The 27,470-nt window shown below is 41.6% G+C and overlaps 2 protein-coding genes across 2 annotated transcripts; one reads left to right on the top strand and one right to left on the bottom strand.

The window, feature by feature from the left end:
* Positions 1-833: 833 nt before the first annotated feature.
* Positions 834-20,706, top strand: tbl1x (transducin beta like 1 X-linked). Its single transcript, XM_029529992.1, has 15 exons — positions 834-1,226; positions 13,107-13,212; positions 13,625-13,770; positions 14,073-14,292; positions 15,245-15,377; positions 15,538-15,679; positions 15,789-15,852; positions 15,991-16,088; positions 16,648-16,708; positions 16,822-16,943; positions 17,041-17,115; positions 17,214-17,341; positions 18,173-18,338; positions 18,437-18,538; positions 18,690-20,706. The coding sequence occupies exons 2-15, from the start codon at positions 13,155-13,157 to the stop codon at positions 18,714-18,716; spliced, it is 1,542 nt and encodes a 513-aa protein (XP_029385852.1). The 5' UTR covers positions 834-1,226; positions 13,107-13,154; the 3' UTR covers positions 18,717-20,706.
* Positions 20,707-20,915: 209 nt separating this feature from the next.
* gpr143 (G protein-coupled receptor 143) lies at positions 20,916-26,576 on the bottom strand. The gene is made up of 9 exons (XM_029530949.1): positions 26,321-26,576; positions 25,290-25,399; positions 24,515-24,609; positions 24,187-24,279; positions 23,872-23,981; positions 23,678-23,786; positions 23,045-23,162; positions 22,685-22,940; positions 20,916-21,406 (listed from the first exon to the last, which is right to left on the bottom strand). Exons 1-9 carry the CDS (start codon positions 26,574-26,576, stop codon positions 21,303-21,305), a joined length of 1,251 nt encoding a protein of 416 aa, XP_029386809.1. The 3' UTR covers positions 20,916-21,302.
* Positions 26,577-27,470: the final 894 nt, after the last annotated feature.

Below are 27,470 nucleotides of genomic sequence, written 5' to 3'. Positions count from 1 at the left end.
CACCAGTGTAGAGCCGTAATGATGTCAACTTGTTATTTACTTTCCAAATCTGAATGACTGAGCAAGGCGAAAGGAGAATTAATCAACCGCTGTGTGACCGGGCAGGCGAAAAATAGTGGCGTGTGGGGGAGGGGAGGAGCAGCTCAGGGGCCAGAAAGACAGCATGTAAGGCTGTTCAGCCTGAGAGGACGGTGCAGCGATAAATATGGAAGTAATATCCCACTTTAGGACGTGTTTTCTTTATTATTATTATTATTATTAGCGATAATTCTATTCGTTAAATGTGCAAATCTGCAGTGGGATCAAATGTGAGGCTCCATTTTAGACACAGGCACATCATTGACATACAGTAGCTGCACAGCCTCTGAAACAAGACTTTGGACGACAGCATGCGTTTATCTCTTTATGTAAGAGCCCCCCCCCCCCCCCCCCCCCCCCCCCCCACCCCCCCCCCCCCCCCCCCCCCCCCCCCCCCCCCCCCCCCCCCCCCCCCCCTCAGTGAATTAAAATAAAAAATATGGCTATTTGTTTACAAACAGGCGTTTTGGCAGATCAGCTAGGACGCGTGGTGTGTGCATGGTTGTGGGAGTGTTAATAAACTTAAACCCGCGTTTGTGTTTTCATTGTTTTGAATATTCAGGTTTAAGGTCACCCCCCCCCACACACACACACACACACACACCCACACCCCACCACCCTCTCTCTCTCTCTTTCTCACTCCCTCCCAGTCTCTGTCTACGTCTCTCTACCCTGCTGCCATCAGCTCCCCGCCGCCGTCTCTCTCCGTCCCCGCTTCGTTCTCAGTGAACTCCCGGAGCCGCGGAAACTCGGCTCGCTTCTTCCCTCCCCTCCCTCCCTCTCCCTCTCTCTCTCTCTCTCTCTCTCTCTCTCTCTCTCTCTCTCTGTCTCTTCCTCCTCCACCTCCACCTCCTCCTCCTCCTCCTCCTCCAACTTTACCGCCAGTTGTCAGTGTGTCTGGGGCGAAAACGGGCTTTGCTTAGCGCACCGAATAAAACCGACAGTGAGTCACACACACACACACACACACACACACACAGCGGCGGTCGGTCGGTCGGTCGGTCGGTCGGTCGGTGGGCAAGTTGAAAATATGACGAGAAGCAAAATGGGAGGAAAAGCGTCGCCGGCTCAGTGAAGTTGGAGGTTTCTCCTTGTGGAAGAGGAAGAGGTGGCGGCGGACACCACGAGTTCACTCTCACAACAAAAAGGTAACGAGAGAAGAAGAGAGAAAGAAAGTGGTGTGGGCTGCACTGCGTGTCTGGCTGTCCGTCTGTGTCTGTGTGTGTGAACGGTGTTTTTATTTTTGTTGTTGTTGTTATTTCCTCATAGTTGTTTTTAAGCGCAGACAATAGTGACTTTGAGAAATGTGTGGTAACGTCGCTCATCAGCAGCTTGCCGGCAGAGCTCGGTCACCCTTTCACTCACACGTGTGTTGAAATTCCTGCTCGGCTCTGTTTTAATTTCCACTCTTTTGTTGTTGTTTTTTGTTTGTTTGTTTTGTTTTTACCCCCCCATCTCTCCCAACAACCTACTTTCGCCTACTTTTTTTTTTTTTTTTTTTTGAGAGGGGGGGGGTGTTTCCATTAAACCTTGCTAGCTGAGCTGTGGGCCACTTCTTTAAAAAAAAAAATACAATAAGTTTGAACAGGTTGAAGCATTTGTCCCAGTTTGGTGAATAATTCGGTCTTTTACAGCACAATAGAAACCATCCACAGCAAGTTGCACTGGTGCAGTTTGGGTCTTTTCTTTTTGCCCAAGCTGAAATATGAATGATAAGTATTTATATTCCCTTGCAGACTTAAAGCGCATGAGTGGGGGAGGGGAAGGCCGTTCAGCTGAACTAGACATCGCCACCAGTAGTCAAGAGGACAGTTCATGTTACTGTATAACTACAATGTTAAGCTCAATCCAGACGGTGTCAACTGTGACTCCCTTTAAAGCACAGGAGAGGCTCCAGTGTATCAGAAGTAACATCTGAAATGTGAGGACACTGTGTTTGCACATATCCATGCAGCAAAGAGCAAATTATCCTTTTATGAAGAGATTTGGAAATGTTGTCTGACCTACAAAGTCGTCTCCTTTTTCACACATCAAGTAGCTCTATCTGTTCTCTCTAGGTGAGGGAATAATGGGATGCAGCATGTACAAACACAGTTAAGATGTCTCGCCTGGCCTCTGAGCATCAAAGTGTTCATTATATCTGTTAAAGCAAGGCATGAAGAAGGATTCAGATGAAGATAGCATTGAAGAGAGCCTGCTGTTTGAATGCTTCCTTAATCTGATTCTCTTCGCCGGCCCAGATAATAAACGCTTAACGAATTTGGCCATTTTTAGTTGACATCGTAGCAGTTGTATGTTGCTTGCTCATAATATCAGCCAGTCTTGTTTAACCACTGATGGAGGCATATTAACAAAGAAGCTACACTGGACAGAACACTTTGAGGAGAAGATACCGGCTGGACCATTTTTGATAGTAAGCTAATGGACATAAGCTGGGCACCTAGTCTTCACTAATGCCATCCCCACAGTCAACACAACAGCTGTACTAATTGGATTTACATATGGGGTAAGGTTTTTCCCTGGAAATCAGCTCAGACAATATGAATATGTAATAGGCCATCCATTAAAAGTCTGAGTAGAACAAATACTAATAACATATGTTATCAAACTCACATTGCTGACACTGTCGTTTAACAGATGGCTTTGGGTTTGTTGTCTTGGTTATGTCACTACAGGATAGGATACTAGTTTACAAAGACCACAAGGGCTGTCCCAGATACCATTTTTAGGACTGCAAAGCCTTGGTGAGAATCACAGACACTTGACCTTTTTCGGCATCTTTCTGTCATTGCTGTACTTCGTGAGCCTCTCACATGGTCTTGCGCCACTTTTCCTGTGTTGGTGTTTTTGTCATTAGATGAGAGCTGTGACTCTCTCACAGATGTTACATATCCCTGTCTGACAATAATAATCATTCATTCATGTCGATGTGCCATAAACAATGTTGGATTGTCATTTCAGATTTCCTGGGTTTTCTGCGGTAATAATATTTATAATTTTAATACAAAGGAACACAGCATGGTAATGATGAAAACTTTGAAAGTTTGAGATGCCGAGGTCATCTCAGGGGATCACAAGGTATTCAGAAGAAGAGACTTGGGATACAGCTTATATTTAGCAGATAAGCATTCGGTTAAACGTTTTTACTATTTAGGTAAGTTGGCTCTTGGACTAAGAAAAGTTCAACTTGAATTCAGTGTCTTACTGCATTTGCATAGTTGATATAAATCCAATTTGAAGATGTCCGTATGTGGTCAAATTGGGATTAAAAAAAATGTTTACTTCACAACATTGATTTCAGCTACACTGCCAGATCTAACTAACATGTTTACCCGTTTTGTCACCAGAGGTGAGGTTTGCAGTGACCCTTAATTGCAGTCGTTAAAAAAACAGGTTTAGTGCTGACTGTTAAAGCGCTATGGGGTTTTATTATGTCTTAATTATTTAAGAGAACAGAACAGTTTCCAATTATTGATTTCTAAGTGATTATTTTTAGTATTGTTTGAAATTGGATCTGGAATGTCTCCTATCTATCTATAAAGTGTGTAGACATGTGTTTATTGTAACATTTTAAACATAGTGTTTCCTTAGATGGACATGGATGAATAATGTTTTTGGACCACAGGGAACTTGTCTATGCGTCTTTTGATCTGTGACTAACGTGAGAGGAAGGTGCTGTTCTTTGTATCAGGTTTGGAAAAGAAAAATTGGATGGACAGTAATATGTGAAGAATCATAATTTATTCATTTTGTGACTTGCAATCATGTCTTAATGTGCTCTAAATTTATTCATGATAAGTTATTTGAATGTGTGAATTGACTATGACAGAACTGTGGCGCAGTAGACACAAAGCAAATCCAACTGTGTTAGACTGTGCGTCCAAAACAGAAATATATGCCCTGTTCATAAGTAGGGCAAGGAAGTCCCTGAGAAAGCCCATGTCAGCCTTGTGGTGCTGCAAAGCTTTGTACTGGGCTGTCCAAATATTTCTGTAGCAGTATTTATTTATGATAGGCCATGGGGGAGGCGAACCATTCTCGCCCTCCAAAAGAGACATGCGGTGTTTGTGGGCTATCTGCCAACTGGCAGACAAGTAGTTACTCTGAAATAACGCCCATACATGTACTGGCTAGTATAAGGCTGTAGCTATTTATTTGGATTCATTTTAGATTTAGTAAGGTGGCTTTGTTTATAATGAACTTGGTTCCACTGTGCCTTGAATGTGTTGCATGTATTTAAATTAAAACAAGTGGAACAAAACCACTTTTAAGGTTGTGCTAAGCGTTCAACCATTTCAGTGTTGAGCAGCTGATTGATTCCTTTTCCTACTGTCTGAAGTCATTATCGCTAATGATTCAAGTTCCTTCTTTGCATTTAATAGAATATGCCAATTTCTTTTTAGTGATTATATGTCAGGTTGTGCTCATTAAATAGGCAGAAATATTTTTTTTCCAAGGGTAGTTTTTATGTAGGCAACCTAATTTCTTGGTACTGACAGAAAATTAAGGAGAGACACAAAGACCTTTTGTTTCTATGATCCTAGTGTGCTTCTGAAGTCGATCTGTGATTTTCAACTAGATTTTCAGAAGTAATGTGTTGGGGGACACCATTATGCTGGTGGATGACTGTTCAGGAAGTTGTGCAAGCACACGCATGCCAATGGCAGAAACTTTTTTTTTTTTTTTTTTACAAAAGGGAATATTGTTCTTTCACTGTGTGCTGATTGAGCCACGTAAGCTTATCTTGTCAGTAAACGTGAAAGTATGCGCTTATAAAAACATGAAGGGAACAGCATTTAATAGCAAGAAAAAAAACGCAGACACATCTTGACCTGCAATGGTTTATAAGGCTGGCTCCATCATGCTTTGACAAGACTGCCTCACTGTGTGAAGTGTGGGTGGATGATCAAATTTTTTTTTCTTTTTTTAATATTTATCATTACCTAACAAAACCACTTTATGTCAACATTCCCTTATCAAGATAAGGCAGTACTAATGGCAGTGAAAGTATAATTCAAGGTTGTTTTTTTTTTTTTTTAAGTAAAAAAACATAACTTTCGTGCACACTCACGTAAAACGGCTCATACCTTTTGACTCATAAAAGAAAAAGGTGTTTTTTTTTTTTGTTTTTTTTTTTCCCCCCCACGATCATACATTCCATGGAAATCATTGAACTAGCACCGCCATGTGCTCTTGTGCAATAGTCACCTTATAAGATGTACAATGTAAAGTAATTTAAATTGACAGGAAAAATGTATAAAATTTTCCGTAGTAAATAAACACATTTTCTGCACCCGCTCTACAAGAAAGGTGCGCCATCATTACATTTTTTTAGCCTGACTTTAGGGTTCTGGACATCACAATGTGCTCCTGCGTGTGGGGGGAGGGTGGACGTAATTAATTTATCGAACAAACAAAGCAGGCCTCACTAGTGAACCAGCCCAACCTGAAATTAGGAAGTGTACCCCCTCACTAAAGTTCATAGAAAACTGACTGCTGTGCATATTTGCATGGCGGCCTATAAATATGCATGAAACCCATCTACTGTCACAGACAATGTCACGTACATGAAAGCTTAAGAGAAGAGGGCTGGGCTGGGCTGTGGCCCTAATGTAAGTAATGCTTAGTATGTGTACTTTTAATTCCATGAATTTTGCCATCACACAGATAAATGTGTTTTACCTTTTAGTGTTACCATCATCAGACCTACCAGAGTGTCTGTTTTTCTTCCACCACGTAGATTAAGCAGTGATAATTGTTGGAATAAATCCACAACACAACTGTTCTCACACAAGTTCATTTGTTAGGTTTATTATTTCCATCCTTGGTGTCAGAGTTGAATATGTGAAACCAGAAGTGGAAGGAGGTGTGATGATTATGGTTGTGTATAAGTGTATATCAGTCCAAGGATCACATATTGTATATATTTGGTGAAATGTTCATGATTTTTCACTCTATAATGTACATCTCAGACACGTAATTTTTCCCCCTAATAAAGTACAGCCCTAGCTCCAGCTGTCAGGTGTGTCCAACTTTCTCAAGAAAACAGTCCAACATTCACACCCAAATGTATGCTGTGTTGGATGGAGAGGAAAATAAGCCTTTCACTTTTATGGAACTATTTCAATTACTTGCTGTGTACAATATCAGCCCTTCAGGCATGATTGCATTTTACTAAAGTGACATTTATAGGCAGTCATTCACTTGTTCATAGAAGTCAGTAAGATTTGTGGTGTTCTGTTGTGAATGTGCTCACAAGTTTTCTGACAAAATGTTTGGTCAGACACCATAGCACAAACCAGGGGCATGCTGCCTTCAGGAAAACTATGAATTGTGGCTTTGAGCACACTGCTCCGGAAGTGAAACAACCATCTGTAGAATGCCAGTGAAAGTTTCAAGTGTGTTGCTACATGAACATATAGTGCTATCAATTCATGAAAGAGGAAGGGGATGTGTTTGAATAAAGCATCTGGTTTTGTTGTCACACATGCAGGTTTAAAATGTCTATAGAAATGATAGTTATTAGCACGCTTGAGTTCTGTCTAGTTGCAAGGAGGAATTTGTAATTTTCAAACTTTTCATTCTGAATATGGAGTCAGTTGCTACAGTTTAGAGGACACACGGACACCTTGAAGGGGAATCTATGTTGTGCAGTGTTAATTCTGTACTGTGTGAGTGCAAGATAAAAAATAAGTCAAGGCAATGCTTAGAATAAAGATCAGTTTTTCAGCTCACTGGTCTGCTCTGTTTGTTTGACCCTGATGTCAGATGGAAGGAAAAGCTCAAGGAGAGTGGGGGGTATTCAGGGTGGCATGAGCAGCTGTTGACAGAGAAGCAAGATCTTCTGGTCACCATAGCAACACTTGTATTGCCCACACTGGTTTGTCGCTGTGTTTACAGCTTATTTGTGCAATCCTCATCTTGCTGAAGGAAAAAAAAAAAGAAAAGAATTGCCTGGCTGAGGCCTTTATGTTGACTCTACAGTCTCAAGAATACTTGGTTCTTTCTCTTTGTTGACTGAATGTAGGAATATGTATTTAGTTAATGAAATGACTGAAATTACACAATCCCCCTTTTTTTTTTTCTGAAATGATGATCGTGTGAAAGGTTAAGACATTCCCCTATATGTGTAATAGTTTCAGTTCCTCTCAGTGACGAAGGTAATGGTCCCAGGCACAGTTTGTCAACTGTGCTGTTTATTGATTGAAAATCTACTGATTATTTCTTTCTTACATGATGCAAAAAAACCCCAAAACAAGTACTTTATGTATGTCATGATGAGTTCACGATCAGAGTATTGATGGGGCTATTTGATTTCTAAGTAGAGTGTGACAAATGAAGATTTTTTTTTTCTGGGTCTATTCTTTTAGTCCCACAGTCCCCTCAACCCATAGTATTTACTTGCCACCCACCCCCACAGAGGCACATGTGCATACCCCACAGCAACTGGCTCTTTGTGTGATTACATTGAAATGAAACCAGGTTATTTGGAGAAATAAGATTAAGGCAGGACAACCGCCCAAGTACAGACATGGAATAACGTGGTTATTTTAAAATAGCAGTGTACTATAGTAGCCAGTTAACAACCAGACTTACTTCCTTTATCACAAGATGTAGTGTTGGGATTAGGGCTAGTGGTTACTGGTATATTAAATCCTTCATGATATATGCATCAAGTCTTTCAACTTATCGACTCACTTGAATGTGCTCTTAATTGCAAGAGCTTTAATTTGACTTTAAGCACCATTCTTGACTTTGGGTGTTAATATTTTGGACATAAATATTCAGCAAGAAATGATCCCTTTGTCTTTGACAATGACTATGGTACACTGTTTCCTGTATCCTTCACATATGTACACAATGATTGATTCGGAATAAAGAGGATTCAGATGATAAATACATGAACAATGAAACAAATAGGTATGTAATGTATTGTCAGCATCAACAGGGAAAGGGCCCAAGGGGTTATCTTCTTTGTACAATGTAAGGCTGCTGAGATCCTTTTTTATTTTTTATTTTTTATTTTTTATTTTTTTTTTTGAGAGTACTAAATGACAACAATGGGCGAGTTGTCATTTTTATGTGATTCTAATGGGTTCAGCATGAGGGTGGATCTCAGGTCCTGACGCCTCTGATTAGAAGCCATCATGATGAGTCCTTTGAGTGATCCTCACTGCCTGTCACCATCCCCCATTCGTCCCCTTAGGTGGAAATATAATTGATAGTAGCGCCGGTGAATGTGCAATTGTTTCTTCAAAGCAAAAGACACACCTAATACTGATGTCCCTGCAAATCTAACAAGGCTTCTATCAAAGATTTGGCTCATTGTAGCTAAGTGTGAAGGTTTTCGGGGGTACGTATGCAGTATCAATGGCTGTGAATTCTCTCATGGTTTCCCCTAATGATGGCGCAACACGGTGGCATAGTAGTTAGTACTGTAAACCAACACCAAGAAGGTCATGGGTTTGATTCCCTGGGCTGGGGCCTTTCTGTGTGGAGTTTGCATGTTCTCTCTGTGCTTGCGTGGGTTTCCTCTCACCGTCCAAAGACATCATGTTTGGGTTAACTGGTGACTCTAAATTGTCTGTAGGTCTGAGTGGTCGCTTGTCTCTGTCTGTCTCTGTGTGTTGGCCCTGAGATGGACTGGTGGCCTGTCCAAGGTGTACCCCCCCCCCCCGGAAGCAGATAACCAGTAGAAGATAAATGAACTCCCCTAATAAGTCTTCTAATCGGTAAATGCCAGAAGATGCGTTAGATCAGGCCCAGTGGTTTTAGGGGTTTCCAGCTATGGACCATGGAGAAGCCAGTGGTGTGCATGCTTTAACTTTTGGCTGATCAGCAGATAATATCATATAAGCCATTTTCCCCTTAACTCAAAAGGAGTGTTAGTCCGTGGGTGGAGTCTGTGGTTGAAATGAAAACCTGTAGACTGTTGTATTTTTTGGCACACTGTTGGCCACCCCTGGTAAATATTAAAAGCGTTGCCACCCATAGGAAGCGTGGGAGAAGTGTTTCCCCTAGAGGCTGAGGGCTACCATCCCCCCACCGTGTGTCGACCTACATTGGCCGCCCCTAAGTGACTCATTGAGAGAGGCGAAGAATAATGCTCAAATGGTTGTTGTGATTACCTGTGTGGAGATCATTATTTATCACCCTGCTCCCATTCCACCATCCCCCTCCCTAATTCCCCTCCCCCACTCTCCCTTTCTCTCTCTTATACACACACACAAACACACACACACACACTTACACACTCCCCTCCCCTCCCCCCCTGAAGACTGCAGCCCAACCAGAAGCTTCAAAGGCGGGTTTTACTCAGCAGAGCAGTTCAAGAGAAAATGGCTGCTGTTTCCAGGTCTTGTTTGCACATCTGTCAGGAGGTGACTGTTCAGGAGAAAATGGGGGCCCTGGTATGCTGGGTTTTTTCTTTTACATCATTCTTTTCAAACCTGAATGTGCAAGAGATGGCTGGCTGTGTCACTTGCATTTCTCTTTTACTTATATGTTTAAAATATATGTGCTATTTATTTACACACACACACACACACACACATATATATATATATATATATATATATACACCTTTTTATTTAATTTTATTTCGGTTCAGAATGGATAATTCACATGGAAAGAAATTGGATTGATACCAAATTGTCTGTGTTAATGTATGCAAATACACACGTTATGCTTTTAAAAGCACTTTAAGACAGATAAGACCAAGTTTGATCTGTGTATAGCTTTTTTTTTTTTTTTTTTGTATTTTGGTTTCATAATCTACCACAATGTTTAGGCAGGTCTCTAAACTGGTTCACAGTGAATCATAATTCATGTTCCCACCTCATTAGCTGAAAATCTCCTTAAACAGTCAAAACTTCAAACTATTGTCAATCTTTTAACTACTTTTTTTTTCCAAAGTTGGAGGTCCTGTCATGTAATCCTTTGAACATGTGTATGTCTTTGAAATGCTTTGCCTGGACTCAAGATGGATATTTCATAAATAAATAATCATGTGCTATCCTACTTAATACATTAATACAGCCGTTACATGCACAGTCCAATGCTGTCACCCTCAACTGCAAATAAATCTTTGTTGTATGGTAAAGCATGGACTCTCAAGCTTGTCCAAAGTATACTCAACATTTTTTTTTCCAAGACAATGGTCTTGAAAGGCGTGAACTTAAATCAATAGTTTACAATGTCTGTGTTGTTAAAGTGGTATCTCTGTAAAAGCTACACTGTCAGTTTCTCCACCTGAAGCATTCAGTCACAGTACAGCTGTGCACTCAGTGCTTACACCCCATTAACCGAGCATGTAGGGAGACAAGTACACACTTTGGGTGGCAATTGTGCAAGTGAGGCACGACTTAGTATATTATTTCCTAACTTGTGTAAACAGTATTTGCTTGGTTGACAGGCATTGGATGATAGACTGGAAAATGCAGCCACAACATGTCAGGCCTCATCAGAGAGCTTTGTTATGGAGACTTTTGCTATTCTTAAGGTCTAACCACATCCTTTGGCAATAATACACCAAAGTGACATTGTAAGCTGGCATTGTGAGCTGACAATATTAGCAAAGAGTCTTTCAAGCAATTGTACAGAACTGGTTTCGAAGTCATTCTTTGAAACCAGGAACTAAATAAAATAAAGCATTTAAAGCAATCGGGAAACGATTACTTAGTTAAGTTATAGCTAAATGCATGTCTGATTATTTAACAATAGGACAATTTCCTTCAGGATTAATAGAGCATCTATCTATCTAATACTTGTATCTTTGGGTCTGGACATCAAATCTGTTGTGACAGTATTTTGTCACGCAAAAAAAATTGTGATTGACAGGTAATCTGACTGAGAGAAATTGGCTACTTTTGACAGAATAGGGAGAAACTTGTCAAATGGGACACCTGTGCTTTTGACAGGTTCTTTCAACATGAATGAGAGAAAAGAAACAAGATAGGTGAAATTCTGTCCACTGTGAATTTAGGAAACAACCAGTTATAAAAAAAAAAAAATCAAATTAAGCTGGTAAATTGAAGGTGGTACTGAACATTGCAAAAAGTCTCAGCAATGTGAGTTGCAGATGAGCGTGTAATTACATCAATGCGACTGGTGGTGGAGTGAAGACAGTGTTTGTGTATGAGCAGCTCTATTAGCAAGTGTCTTTTTACTTTGCGATGTCTTCCTCTTTTCAGAGGAACTGTATCTTCAGCTACCGTTTCCTTATCAATTAGATAAACTGCAGTAGGCACAGCAGAGGTTTGCATAAATGTGTGGTTTCTTGGATGGCTCAGATGCCAAGGGAGTTGGTGATGGTGGCATCATGAGCCCATCTGTTAGAGGGATTATTGCTCCTGCCTTACACTGAAGGGACCCGTGTCCCTCTGGGCTGGCTGCTAATTACGTTTCCAGTTGTTTGGTATGTAGCTGTTGTTGCCTTGGGTGCAGTGGCAGCCTTGCTTTGATGTGGCTAGCTCTTCGTAGTCCCATAAGTAAGCTAATTAGTGAAAGAGAAGTATGGTGATAGTGGTCAAAGCTTAGCTTTGTTTTCGACAATAGGGAGCTAAGGGCCCGTGCTCTTTTGAAAGTGACGTTTATTAGTGTAAGTGATAATGACAATATATAAAATATGAGATTGAACATGTTTATTCAGGTTAAATAATATTTCTAAGAGATGCAGGATATTTTTTTTCTCGCTGTAACTTAATACCTTTTGTATAAGTGAGACATTAAATTGTAGCTTCACTAGTTGTAGAGGCTGTTATAATTCTGGCCTTTAATAGGTCTGTTGTGGTACAATAAAGGTTGGCTCTTTGTGAAAGAATATACCAAGGTGAAAGTGAATAATTCATGCTGAGTAACATGTTCAAGCCCTCTGGCTGTATGCCTACTGGTAACTGGGACAACACCATTCTCTATTTTGCTCGGTCGCTCTTGTTGCTATGCTACCGAAGGGAAACTTGAGTGGGCCTGGACAGTGTTTGGAATGAAGTTTGGACAGCCATGCATTCTTCATACCTGACACCACCGCCTTTTTTTTTTTTTTTTTGCCTTCTTTTTTCCCATTTTCACTCAGCAAACGTCTGTCCCCTTATCTCCCAACGGAGAGCAAATAGTTGCGTGCCTTTTTACATCATAAGTCACTGTCGGGTTGCAGGTTTGTTTGCTTTGCTTTAAGGCCATTTTCACGCTTATCACATTTACCTCCAATTTAGTTGTTTGTTTACATTGTGTTTGTTAGTATACATGTAATCGTAGTCCAACTCTATTTAGGCTGCTCTCATAATCTGTAGGCATGAGTCACTGGAAAATTCTAAACTATATCATTCTTGCAGTGTTCATCAGCCTGCAGACAAAAATGTGATGGAATTTAAAACATAATTGCATTTTTCGCTTCTTCCGCTTCTAACAGTTATGAGACAGTCTCAATTGAAATGTTAACATAAGCTCTATTAAACACCCCTATTTGTTGAAAATAACTCATAAGGGGAGGTCAGGCTGCCTGCTATGAATAATTAGCCCCTTGGTCTCTTCTGTAATTCACTAGATGGGCAGTAGACTGGCATTTAATATCCTTACTGCTTTATCAGGGCTCTTTTCATCTAGATGGTTGGCTGGGTCACTAATGGGAAGCATCATTCAGTTCTCAGTGGAAGCCAAATGGATATAGACACTCCCATTAGGCCACTGAGGAGAGGCTGAAAATACTTGGATCCAATACTATTCGTGGATTTACAGGTTAAGTGACCAGCTATTGACATTGTCAAAGGACAGAATCATGCAGCAATGGGCAAGATGAGAGAGCATGTACAAAGAAAGGCTGGAGGTCAGGGCTTCCCTGCTTGTGCTGTGCCTGTCTATCAAAATATGGAAACAAAACCTGGGACAGACGTTTGCAGTGTGCGTTTGTATCTATGTTTTAAAGAATGTGATTGAGGTCAAATTTAAATAACTGATAACTAACTAATGACTGTGCTAGACTGCTGACCTAAACATTCATTCAAACTCTTGATTTTTAATTTCCTTTTCAGGAGTGAGCCCTGCCTTCCAACATACCTCCTCCCTTTCTTTGGGCTAAGATGAGTATTACCAGTGACGAAGTGAACTTCTTGGTCTACAGATACCTCCAAGAATCAGGTTTGTATAGCTAATATCTGATAAATAGCAACGTGCTATGAATCATGATGCATACATTTTTGAAGGGTTTAACTGATTATGCAGTGTTGGATAGAATGCAGCTATCACTGTTAAACAAGCTCTGAAAAGAAAACACACTGTAACCTAGTTTTACTGAAGCTATGGTGAAACACTGCACCCTGCCTTGCATTAAGATACAGAGTGCAGTGGGAGTGGGTGCTCAGCTTCTTAGATGCCATCATGCTGTTCACCCATCGACCACAGATTCAAACTGTAGCTGCTCAGATAGTGTTATTTACTGAGACTGCTTCCAAAGCCATTTGGCAAGATACAGGCTGAGTGACTCAGAGGTCAGCGCTGGTATTGGCATGCTTTATCACGTTCTTAAATGCGAATGGTGTGGTGCTTTCAGGTTTCTCTCACTCAGCGTTCACCTTTGGCATTGAGAGCCACATCAGCCAGTCCAACATCAATGGAACACTAGTGCCCCCTGCAGCCCTCATCTCCATCCTGCAGAAAGGGCTTCAGTATGTGGAGGCTGAAATCAGCATCAATGAGGTGAGGGCAGAGACCTGTTTTTACCAGCTTCTGTGGCTGTTTTTAATTGCTGAATGATTTAAAAAAAAACACAAATATTAAAACAACATATTTTTGTGCCTCTGACAGAACTGGGGTTTATATTTTTGCCTAGATTTATCCTGGAAATACCACTGCAGACTGTTTTCTTAAGGAATTTTCAGTTGAAAACAAGTTTCAAACCTGATGTATTGCTGATGTATTATTAAGAAACAAGTCATTAATGAAAAATTCCATGACTTTGGGATGTGTTTTGTTTCCTCCCCATCCCATCACCTTGACAGGATGGTACAGTCTTCGATGGTCGGCCGATCGAGTCGCTGTCGCTCATCGATGCAGTCATGCCAGATGTGGTGCAGACGCGGCAGCAGGCCTTCCGTGACAAGTTAGCTCAGCAGCAGGCGGCTGGTGCCATGGCAGCGTCAACCTCTGGAAACTCATCTAATGCACCAAAGAATGGCGAAGCAACCATCAATGGAGAGGAGAATGGCACACACAACATGAGTAAGTCATGAATGCGAATGCTAAGTTATCTCACTGTAGAAACTGACATAGTCTGTATGAGGTCATTTTGTGATCAGTGAAATTCAAGATGGATTAAAAAAAAAAAAAAACTCTTCAGTCAGCCGTTGTGAAGACTGATCAGTACCAAAAAAGTCATTTTTTTTATTTGCAACTTAAGTGTATTATTTACAACTTTATTTACAACAAATAAGGAAGGATTCTTTGTCTTCAGTGAAGCATGTCATAAGTTACTTTAAATAATTCTTTAATAATTTAAATCTGTATCAGTAGTTACTGTATAATGTTTCTTTATTCATTATAATCCTGACAATCTCACTTTTAACTAATAGTCAAGCTTGCAAAAACCAAAATAGCTGTGTGGTTTCCAGAGAATGTGTTATTATTAGCAGCTGTTTATCTTCATCTGTGAGCGAATCCAGAGAGGTGTAGATCATATGCAACTCGAGACGAGGGGAAGCAGAGTGGATGTTTGTGTTAGTGTATCCCCCAGGAATTTAATTCTAAGGTGTGGATGGCAACAGGAAGAATTGTGTATGAGTATGGTTTCACTGTCTGAAGATGTGGGGAGAATTTTCCAAGTACAAATGTAATGAAGGCTCACCAAGCTTTACTCTATTTTAAGGCTGTATCCATGACTGAAACTGGGTATTTAATTATACGACAACAATCACGAGCATGCAAAGTCATCAGACTCGGATTCATAAAAATAACACTGGCATGCACCAACAAATACTTTGTTCATCCTTCTCTGTTATTTGGCGGTAGTGCTTAAGCCTCCATGTGGTAGGAGTTAATATTCACTTGATATGAACTCATCACAAATGTGTTTTAAACTACTCCCAGGTTTTCAGTCTTGGCGTTGATATGCGTTTTTCTGAATGTGTGGAAATGTATTTGTTTATCTGTCCATGTGTACTCCAACTCTTATCAGATAACCACAGTGAACCCATGGAGATGGATGTAGATGTTGCAATACCAGCCAGTAAAGCCACAGTGCTCCGAGGACACGAGTCTGAAGTCTTCATCTGTGCCTGGAATCCTGTCAGCGATCTGCTGGCCTCAGGGTGAGTCCCTTTCTCTGAATGACTCATGCTGTATTGCATGCACACTTTGGCTTTTACTTTGAAAGCTAAATGGCTTTCAAAGAACCCTGGCTGACAGTTAAAGATGAAATAAAGTTTTGACCCCCCCAACCATCCCTTGCTGTGTTGGTTTTCTGCGTAGTTCGGGGGACTCCACTGCCAGGATCTGGAACCTAAACGAGAATAACAACTCCAACTCCACCCAGCTGGTGCTGCGCCACTGTATCCGAGAAGGTGGCCAGGATGTCCCCAGCAACAAAGACGTCACCTCACTGGACTGGAATGTAGGTCCCCAGTCATCTCTCCCCATCTCTACTCTTCTACTCTTACCATGTGCAGGCTGTGTAGCTGAGGACAGCAAAGTAAGAGCTGTGATATCTTTCCACCTAACAGAGTGATGGGACTCTCCTGGCAACTGGCTCGTATGATGGATTTGCCAGGATATGGACAAAGGATGGTATGTCCTCTGTCATTCCAGCACAGTGTTAACTCTGTCAATAGGTTTATGCCACTGTTATTGTGAATAATATAACCTCTGTGACAATTTCTTAAAGGCTCTTTTGTAAAACAAATGGATATGGCTCTTATCCAATAGGAAATCTGGCAAGCACCTTGGGGCAGCACAAAGGGCCCATATTTGCACTCAAGTGGAACAAGAAGGGGAACTCTATTCTCAGTGCTGGTGTAGATAAGGTATTTCATAAAGCTTCCCAAGCACAGATTAGCTTTTCTTTTAAATAATATTGTACTGTTTTTTTTGTTTTAGTTTTTTTTTTTTTAAACCCAATAGTCCAGGGTTTGAAATTATCTCATTTCAGGATCACAGCCAGAGCATAAATCTGTATCATATTATTTCTCTGGTATCCATAAAATACAGTGCAAACTGTACATCATAGCATTATTTAGCCCGCAGCCAGATCTAATAAAATACAGATTTATTAATAAGTGAATAAATGGAATAAAAGTACTTTTTATTGGAGGTTTTAAATTAAATGCTACAATGACATGACCTGCATTTGTTTTACGTATGATCCCTGAAAATTAAACTTGCAGGATAAATAAGTGCATTTCACAGATGCACACAGCCTAATTTTTCTTTTACCCTACCTGACTATTTGGTGGGATGGCAGTTAATTTCAAGCCCTGATACTGTTGGAGCACATTTTAATGAACCTTTAATGTGTCATATCATTTTAATGATGCATTTAAAATGGTGCATTTGTGGTTTGAAATGTTCAATTTCATTTTCTAGACGACAATCATTTGGGACGCACACACAGGAGAAGCCAAACAGCAGTTCCCTTTTCACTCAGGTAAACTGAGCTCACATTGCATTAATTTCGTGCTCACTTGTGGTCACATTGCAGCCCCACAAGCCCCCTAACTCTTTAATGAGTGTGGACCTTTGTATTAAAATGTTTCCCAGCTCCAGCTCTGGATGTCGACTGGCAGAACAACACCACCTTTGCCTCCTGTAGCACAGACATGTGCATTCACGTATGTCGCCTTGGCAGCGACCGGCCACTCAAGACGTTTCAAGGCCACACGGTAAACTGCTTTTTCCCTGCTGCTCGTCTGACCTTATCCTCCACCATACCGTGCTTACTCTCATGCCACGCATGCTAACAACATTTGTGTTTTTCAGAATGAAGTTAATGCCATTAAATGGGATCCATCGGGGATGCTGCTCGCCTCCTGCTCAGATGACATGACATTAAAAGTAAGACTTCTCCTCAGCCTCAGAGGTTAAAGAGAAAAATCTGTAGCCGAGATTTGTAATGGCTCATATTTTGCTGTTGCCATATCCTTCTCATGCAGATTTGGAGTATGAAGCAGGAGTCCTGTGTTCACGACCTCCAGGCTCACAGTAAAGAGATCTACACCATCAAGTGGAGTCCCACAGGCCCCAGCACAAACAACCCTAACTCCAATATAATGCTCGCCAGGTGGGAAACCACTCAGGACCATACAGGGCAACCACACACACTGTTCAGTTTTGAGAGTTTGTGCAAAACAAGCCATACATAAGTGAATGTTCTTATGTCTTTATATATTTTGGGAAGGGGAGACTCTACATGCTAAAGGAGAAACCAGGTTCCAGACAAAATCCCAGTGCTAGTAAATGTCAGTGGCCCACAGCCATACGCCCTGACCCAGATGTGCACGCATGTTCAAATGTTCTCGTTCAGATACCACAGGAATTTACAGCCTTCACTGATAATCCAGCATACCTGCTCATAGCTCACACAGGAAAAAAAAAAGTCACTCCCTCCACAGCTTGGATGGAACTTCAGTATGTTGGGTTAACGCGGATGTCCATTATCATTATACGTGCTACATTTTAACTGTTGTTTCGTTACCTGCGGGCTGTCTTTCTCACTTTTCACTTCTCGACACACATCTGAAAAAGCCCATCTATTTATACTTTGGTGTCAATCCATAGCCTCTTTTTTTTTTAAGACGTGTTAATCAACCTCTTCACCTCAGTAATTGTTTTCAACAAAGTCTCAGTTTTGCTGTCACAGGGGGCCTTTCTTCATGAAACACATTTATTACCTGTGATCTTTCTTTTGTCGTTTATTTTGTAGTGATCAACAATCTCAGCTCTTTTAATTTGAGGTTCATGTTAGCATTGTTTCATTGTTCAGGCCCAGAGACTTTTGCTCAATAATCTCATTCCTTTTAATCATGAGCATTTCTTTACGTATTGAAATGTGAGACTTGATTACATGTCCTTGGCTCTAGTCTAATCCTATTTGTGCCTCACACACCCACAGTGCCTCCTTCGACTCAACAGTACGACTCTGGGATGTCGAGCGAGGCGTTTGTATTCACACACTGACCAAACACCAGGAACCCGTCTATAGTGTGGCCTTCAGCCCCGATGGCAAACACCTGGCTAGTGGCTCCTTCGATAAGTGCGTCCACATTTGGAACACAACGGTAAGTGTCAGACTTTTAGAAGCAGCAGAGGGTTGATTTTGACCACAGAAATTGTTGGGTAATGGCGTTTACTAATGAATGTGCTTGTTCTGTTTCAGACTGGAGCCTTGGTGCACAGCTACAGGGGCACTGGTGGTATTTTTGAGGTTTGCTGGAACAGCACTGGGGACAAAGTTGGTGCCAGTGCATCAGATGGCTCGGTAAGCCACAGCTACTGTAATGAATCAAATTTCTTCATGTATGGACAACTTCTGTATTTATGTTTCGTTCTTCCTCCACAGAAGAAGTAGCAAATAAAAGCACACATTGCTTGGAATGTATTATTGATGCTATGTAAATCTTACCTCCTAGGTATGTGTTCTTGATCTTCGAAAATAGCGAACTTGAGACTTTGATGATGAATCCTGAAACGTGCAGCAAGTTGCCTTCTTCTGACATCAGCAGACACACTCTCATTGCTCAAGAAGAGCTGTTAAGGTGGACTGAAAGACAACCCTCACAGGAATAAAACCCGACGACTGCAGCATCTTCTGAGGAGCCAACACCAACTGAACTCCGTTCACCGTACAGTCTGTCAATGTGTGTTTTATGATACACCTGTTTGACAGAATGGAAGCAAGTTAAGAGCTCCTCAAGACTGGACTGAATCCGACGCCCTGGGTGCATTCGTGCTTAAAAAGGTTTCTTAAGAGGAAGTGCTGTGATCCCTCCCTGCCACCGGTCCAGCTGTTATCAGGCTGGACGAGTTGGAAACACAAGGATGAGTTTTACAGAAAGAGAATGGTGTTCATGAGACACATGTTTGGCTATGAAAGGCAGAAAATTATGAAAGAGAGGTTGTGGTTTTAGAATTCCTTTGTGCAAATGTTACTTCATGTCTGAAAGAACAAACTGGTGACATGCTAAAAGTAACATCAAAACTGAAGCACTGGTATTGTCTGTTGACAGGGTGCTTAGCTTCTCCTCAGTGGAGAATAGTTTGTTTCAAGAGTACTTCTTGCTTTTTTTTTTTTTTTTTTTTGGTCTATTTTCCACAGACGGACTTTTGAAAGTCAATATTGAATGTGCCGCTACAAGGTAGTTCTTAGTTCATGTTTAACATCAGGTCAACAAAGGAAAACCTGCCAAGAAATAATCATAATATCCTAAAAATGACCTGCTCAATTCACTCGAGATTAGAAAGTGTCATTTTGTGGACAAGATGTGAAAAGTGTGGTTTACAAAGAGAATTTTCTCCCTTTTTGGATGTAAATTTAAAGAATGTAAAGATATGTAAATTAGATTAATACACAGACTTATATACTGTGTATATATGTTTATATTCAGTACTCTTTATTTCCATCCTGTAGGGGCTCATTAATGGCTAAAGCTGTCAGATCTTTGCTGGTAAATGTGCAATGAGTCCCCTTCTCAAACAAAGTGCATGTCTCATCAGCTTCTTTTAACAGTCTTTCTCAATCATTAATTGTATCAAGTTGTTCCCCCCCTTTCCAATGAGCCACAAATAGCATCACAACAGATTAGTTGAATAACTTCCGATCAGATCACTGAAAGCCAACGTAGGAGTGAACGACCATCGCAGTCTCATGTTTGGTTTGCTGCTTTGTGGTGTGGAACAGGAAGTCAGAGGGTCAACAGCTAGACACTTCTTTGGAGACCTACTGTAGTTTGATTGGCGTCACCACACTTTCTCTTTGGTACTTTTAGATTGAGCTACTGAAAATGCAGAGCATATTTTAACCACAAGGTATTAGGGCAAGCAAAAGTTCCACTGTTGTCTTTTCTGTGGGTTGTTTTTTTTTTTTTTTTTTTTTTTTTTAATAAAATGTGATTGGTCTAGTTCAATCCCACGGTTTGCTGCCTGCTACTCAGATTAGGTCAGTTTAGAAATGCCTGTGTTGTGGGCTAAATTTGGGCAGTCTGCCTCTGGATACTAAAAGAAGACAGTAAATGAACATGCCATCACTGTGATTTGCCTTTTCTTCTGTTTTCAGTCAAATTCAGCTCGAGTAACGTGAAGTGCACTTTTTTGTAACGGCAGGTTCAGCAACTGTTCAGATTTTGCTGGAAGTAAAGGGCCAATTTGTTTTTCTCTTTGTCCCCTCCTCTCTTTTTACTTTGAAGTCACAATTGAATATTAATGGGTGATTCATTGTTTATCGTTTGCTGAGAGCCATTATTGTCTGTGTCAGACTGAGAATTGGGCTGTGGGTTTGTGGCCATTCTTGGCATGCTAAGGAGCCCAGTATGGAATAAGTGCTGTGACAGCTACTGTCTCTCACACCCTGGTCCAGGGTGCATTCACCTGTTTCCAAGACAAAACTTTGAAGTCATTCAGTGTCTCAAATAAATCACTCTATTTTGATATCAGAAACAGTGAAGCCTGTGTCTTGAATGGATTTTTTTTTTTTTTTTGGTTTGGGTCTTAAGTATGACGTTAACAAAATCTTGTTTACAACCCCTCAATAGGTGCCGATAAACCGTGACAATCTTAAGAAATGTTTGGAATATTTAATATTGTATAAAATAAACGTGCAAAAATACAAGATAAACAGTTGGAAAACGTTACATTCTGTAGTTCCTCCTACGTTTAACGGCATCGGAGCGTATCACAAATGAGTGTGTCTAACACAGAGAACTTTTTTTCCTTAAGCATTTGAACCAGCCCGTCATGTGCATCATTAATGAGACAGTTACCATAAATTGTTTCGCTGACTGAATACTACACATGTGAGACTGGCTCTGGGACTATTTAGCTCTCTAAATAAAAAAAAGCTTCAAGAAAAATGAAAGGCTTGGAATCAAAAATTCCACTCATTCTGTTCTACCAGCTAACGAAATCAACGTGACCAGTTAACACTTGGGAGAGCCATGAGAGGACAATGGAGGCTAAGATCAGACAAACTAATACAAAATTAACTGCAAAGGGGAACGTGACATTGCAGAAGTGGCTGTTGACCTCAGCTAGTGCCTCACAGAGTTGTCCAGCGATTCTCCATCAGCGTCTACATCCTCATAGTCTCGGAGCTCGCTGGAAATGTGGATTTCAACTGTACTAGACTCTGAACCTAGCAAGACAAAATAGGAGGGGGGGGGGGGATTACTGGGTGTTAGTGCACATGACACCATGACAGTTTATTAAACTATTCATTCATTCATCCATCCATCTACTGCTTATGTGCGTCTGTGTGCTGCTAGTGGTGCTAACCACCATACCGCCATGCTGCACATGAAACTGTATGTATATATACAAATGATTTAAATATATCCGTAGACAGTACCGGCCAAAAGTTAGTTATCATTTTATTATTCAGGTGGATGAATGAATGTTACTGTATGGATGTGAATGTATTTATTCACAAATGTATTTTGGGAACGCAGCTGTATAAATGAGTGAAAAACTTAATTTTTTTTTTTTTTTTTTTTTTTTTTTCACTTTATTTCTACGGACTTATCATTTCAGAATAGGTTTTTTGACATGATGTACATACTGCTCAAACACAACTTCCAACAAATAGAAAATGGTGTGACATGATCATCCCAAAATACATGCTAATATAATTAACAATGTCTCTTCGTTTAAAATGTTGCAGTGAGCCATGGAAGCATGACGGGGATCCAAGCGTGAATAACAACCAGGAGCCTGAAAATGAAACGGCTTAATGGAAAACCAGCCCTTAATAAGCCACGAGGTACATTTCACTAAAACCAATTAGGTATAGTGATGCAGATCTGCAATAAATCCATCTGAAATATGAATGAACACCTCAGGAAACTACAGCTACATTATTTTTTGTTGTATTAAGCTGCATTAGCTTTAGCATACCACTTTTATCCATACCACTTATCCTTCTTGCCCAGTAAAGAGCAGCGTACTAAGTCCAGTGGTCACATTGGATCGGCAAACACGGTCATTCTGACATCAGTTGGTTTTCAACGCTAATGTGCAACTGCCCTTTGAATTCAATTTCATGTTCCTGTACTATTTAGATGGGCACAAGCAGTTCTGCAGAGCGTGACATGACTCTCTGTCAACAACGCTGACCGAAATTGCAGAGAGCTTCAAATACAAATACAAATCTTCACCTCTGAAGTTAATTTAATCACAATAAAAAACAAACAAACAAAAAAAAAAAAACAACTAAACTGTGGCACTAACATATGACCTCATCATCAGACAGTGCTTCCTCAGTGGATGATGTCACGTCATTACGGCCTGATCTGTTAAGAAGAGGCAGTCCAGCCATAGCGACTACTGTGCGGTAAGCGATGCTGATGAGCGATGAGTCAGTGTCACCAGCCCTCATACACAGGCGACCTGTTACTGTCATGAAAAGCGAAGTTACCTTCTGAGAGGACGCTGATGGCGTCGGAGTGAGGCTGCCCGTTGCCCAGCAGGCTTTTCTTGGTTTCTTGGATGTGACTCTGGTAAAGCAGAGTAGATCCCACTATGGCGTTTTGGCCGCCTGCGTTAGTCACCGACGTAGACATGGAGTCCCAGCCCAGCTCCCTCCTCCGCTGCAAGCTGAGGTCGACGCTGAAGCCAGTCCAGCCGTGAAAGGCCAGGGTGTTGAGGAAAGCCTGCATGGGGTTCAGGATGCCCTGGGGGGGAAAGAAAAAAAAACAAAACACCACATTAAGGTGTTAGATGTTGGTGAGAATATGAGCTTTATTGTGGATGTTGACTTCATTTTTTTTAAACCCACCATGATAAACCAGGTGATGAGGGCTGCGTTCCTGACATTCCTCAGACTGATGTCGTTTATGTCTGCCTGCATCTCCAGGTAGAAGAGGAGGCTCTCGTTGATGATGTTGGGACCCCAGCTAAAGCATCAACAGCAAAAGCAACATCTCATTTACGTCTCTGAAAATTGCTTCATAGTTTCATCTATATTCTCTGGACAGACATCAGCTGTATAGGACAGTGTATGTTTAACTACTTAGACAGAGTTTGTGTTGTGAGCGCTTCATTAGAACTAATCTCTGACAAATCACATTTGTTATTTTAAAACTTGACATTATAATTTGGGAAAAACTATTTTTAAAAGACGGAGGCCAGTGGCTTTGCAGGTTTGATACATCACAGCGGATAAAGTTTATGCCACACAGCTGTGCAGTTGTGTTTTATGGATAGTTTCTCCCCATCTGTCCATCTATTTATTTAAAAATCTGATATTAAAATCTATTACATTGTTTTCACTTCATTTACTTTATCAGAGGAATTAGTGCTAAAATTTCATTAGAAACTGCCACTGACTGCAAAACGAAATATATTTTGTATGAGTGTAAGAGTCCTTCTCCAAAATGTTAGACTGTCCCTTCAAGGATGCCAAACTTACCAAATAAAGAACACCAGCATTATTTTAAAGAAGCGCATTTTTATATCGTTGGCCAGCCGCCTCTCGTTTTCGGTGTAGATGCCCTGTCGTCCTTTCAGTAAAGATGTCACTACAGCGATGGGACAGACGAGAAAAGTGTTTATTTCTGTCCTGTGTAAGAAGTGTCGGGAGAGATTTGAGGACAGAGGACCGACCTGCAGCGATGGTTCTGTGGAAGAAGACGGGGTTGGCCACGAGGACGAGCAGCATTGGTGCATATGTGGTGATGTAGTGAGGGACGGCGTGCTGGAGGCCTTGCTCACAGCTGCACAGGAAGATGAAACAAAATGCAAGTGTCAACTGTTATCCAAAAAGGCTAACTGGCGGAGCGAAAAAGTGGGGTGAAGTTCACTGGGACAAAGAAATGCTTCTTGGAAGATTTTAGCGATGTTGAAACTGATTTGGGTGCAGCCTTTTCTTACAGAGCTCTTGCAGGAAATAAAAATCAACTAAATCACCAGCAGCCTTACTCTGAGATGGACGGGTAGTAGAGCATGGCCACACCTTCAACACACAGCAGCACGGCCAGACCCCATGTAATCATGTGGTAGAGGATAATGGTGCTGGTGGGGGAAAGAAACAAGTCATGAGACTGAGCTCATAACCCAACACATGCTGCAGCTCCGTATCCACCCCCCTCCCCCCGGGTTAAATGAGCAAGTTGACCCAGAAACACTACATCCACAGCGGACAGTGGAACAAATCGAGGTTTGGAATATTAGAATATTAGATCTTAGACTTTATGCTTGAGGTGATCGTCGGTTCCGGTGAACAGAAGGCAGAGTGTTGTACAAGCACCTGATTCCTGCAGACGTCTTCACCACCAGGAAGACGTCAACGGCATAACAAAAGGTCCACCAGAAAGAGGCAGTGAAAAACAGCTGGATCCACATCTGTGACAGAGGAATCAGATAATATTATTTCTGTTGTCTGGGATTCAAAAGACACACACTGACAGATATTTCCGGTTGGCAGTGCAAGCTTGTTTTGACTACGCATTGAAACAAATAGCCATGGACATTGACGCTGACATTATGGCAGTTCTACTGTGGAGTGCAGCTCTGATTTATGATGACCGATGGAACAGAACTCTCTTTAAATGGTTTGGTTCTGCACTTTGGGACCATGATCTTTTGTCCAAGGGGGGAAACAAAATGGAGCAATTCTCTGTTTAATGGATACTGAGTCATCATTTAAAACAAAGCCAGCTATATGTCCAGGGACGCTCAGTTAAACTGACTCATCAATCTGCTCACTGGACACTTGAACTGTTTGACTGAGAGATTTCCTGCTCTTCAAAGACAGATTTTCAAACGGCGATGCGTGGCAAAACACGTTCATTAAGATTTTGTCGATATGGGTATGGGGACAGACAAAGCAAACACTGAGACACACAGCATCAAAATTCAGCTTTTGGTCAATGACTGTCCCGAGGTATTTGTTAGATTGTACACATTCGACTGTCTGACCGTCCTTAACCTGTCGTGCATGAAATCGTACTTTATATATTTATATATTGCATGCTTTGTGGATCTGCTCAGCTCAGATAAAAGCTTAATGGGGTGACACATACTGCACTGCCAACGCAGAAGACCTCGGGCCAAACGTCGGTGTTGTTCGCCACTGAGATCTGGTTGATGATGTTCGGCAGGCCCAGCCAGAGTGACGACCTGACCATGATACCTGGAAAAGTAGGGGGGGGGGGGAGAGAAGCACATTTTCCGCTGAGTAAAAAGGAAAATTCCTGCTTTAGCAGCAAGCACAAACAGAAGAGGAGAGAAATAAATACAAACACAAACAGAACCTCTCAGTCTGGGTTTAATTAACTCAACACACAGCAGACTGCTACCTTTCACCCTCCATTTTTAAGCACGTGAATTAATTACATTCAGTCACGGAGTCCTTTTAATGGCAGATTTACATCATGGAAATATGAATGGCCTCCAGCTGGGTTTTTATAAGGGTGTTTCCATTTCCTACATGAAACTTGTGGCATGGAAAAAAAAAACAGGAGGTCTCCCAGCATGTCTACATGATGCAGACTACTTGCTGAATCTGGCAAACTGCGTTTCAAACTGATAGTTTGCAGTGATGAATGGATCTCACCGGGCACCAAGTATAAAGAAGTATACGACTGAATCCGTCAACTGTGAGTGAACACTGCCTGTAATCTGGTGCATCAAAATGAAATTCATCGAGCTGCTTTAAAAACAATCCTGTACTCAAATCAGTACAGACAAAAAGGAAAATAGATGTGCAGCTGCTATCAGTATATCAGGCTGTTGTGATACTTTCCCATTGATTATGTTGTGTTAATAATAGGCATATGATAAAAAGATGATAGCAGATATGGCTTTATTTTGTACGAGCTCACCTGGTTGTCCTTTGACAACTACACAACACATGCTGTTCAGTGTTTTCCGGAATAGAAGAAGCTACACAGGCAAATGTGGAGTAAGAAAAGGGTTAAAAAGTAAATATTTGCGTGCGTAATTGGAGGCAGCCGCAGCACGCTGACAGCCAAACTGACAGTTTCTGCTCTTCTCAGCCAAGTTAATAAAAAAAACAAACAAACAAACAACACTCTGTCCTTTCTGGGTTTACCTGCACATCCCAGTATGTCACATATACTGATGATGAAGAGGATCCGGGCGGAGGACGCGGGCCTGGGCAGCGGATACTGGCCCAGCCGCCTGTAGCCTTTGCGCTTTGGCAGCATCTGCAGGACGGAGCAGAGCAGACTGACAGCGGCGCTGCCCAGACTCAGAGCCGAGAACAGCACCGGCTGGAAGCTCACCACCAGCTCCGTGGCCGGGTCCCGGTTCGGGCAGCAGAAGGTCTCCAGCCGGGGGGACGCCATCGGGGGAGGAGGAAGGAGAGAAAGAGGAGCTCCGCTGTGTGCGCCACTGGAGGAGGAAGAAAGGCAAGGAGAGGAAATGAGTCCATTACCCAACTCACTGACAAATCACGGGGCTGAATCATCATGTGCTTCCATTTAATCCCCGCAGTTGTGGCTTAACTGTGCCACAATAGCAGAAAACCCGACAAAGGCCTGTTGTGTGATTTGGATCTGAGTTGAGGTGGCTTTCATTGGAATGAGCCCATAAATGAGGGCAACTGGACTGAGCAGCATCTGAGGGCACACAAACACTGAAATAAACCACAGTATATGTAGCTGTGTTATCATATTTTAAGATATTGTAGCAGCACAGACAATAATAAGTAAAAAAAATCAACTCATCAGTCACCCAATCGGTGACATGAGCCCCCCCTCTGTGCTGCTTGATGCTCACCTCAGCCAGATAAAGGGGGGAGGGGGGGGGCAGCTGCTGGATCTGCCTGCTTGGCCAGAGATCTGAGAAGACTGCTGGACATTTGAAGTAGATTTATCTGGGAATTAAAGCATCAAGGGATTTCTTTATTCAGTACTACAGAGAGGGCATTCATTGACTTTGTACAATGGTATTCTAATCCACATGCACCCACCCTGACAAGCACAAAGTCAATCGTATGGCAGCAAGCTCGCAGCCTGATGCCACAGATTATAGCTCTCTGAGGGGAAAGGTAGAGGATTTGAGTTGCTGTGAAGATCGTCCCCTCTCTTTTGCTGCCCTCTGCTGGTCTGCACACAATCAGATCGAGGCTCTCGGGACAGAGTGGATTGTGCTGACCTTTCACATTTGTGGAAAGTTTTGTGTGAAAATGATGGAGCTATATTATTACACATGATTCAATAGCCTGAATCAGTAATCAC

The sequence above is a fragment of the Echeneis naucrates genome, chromosome 21 (genome assembly GCF_900963305.1).
Source record: "Echeneis naucrates chromosome 21, fEcheNa1.1, whole genome shotgun sequence".
NCBI lineage: Eukaryota > Metazoa > Chordata > Actinopteri > Carangiformes > Echeneidae > Echeneis > Echeneis naucrates.
Note: the sequence above shows the minus strand (reverse complement) of the source record. Positions and strands in the feature narration are given on the sequence as shown.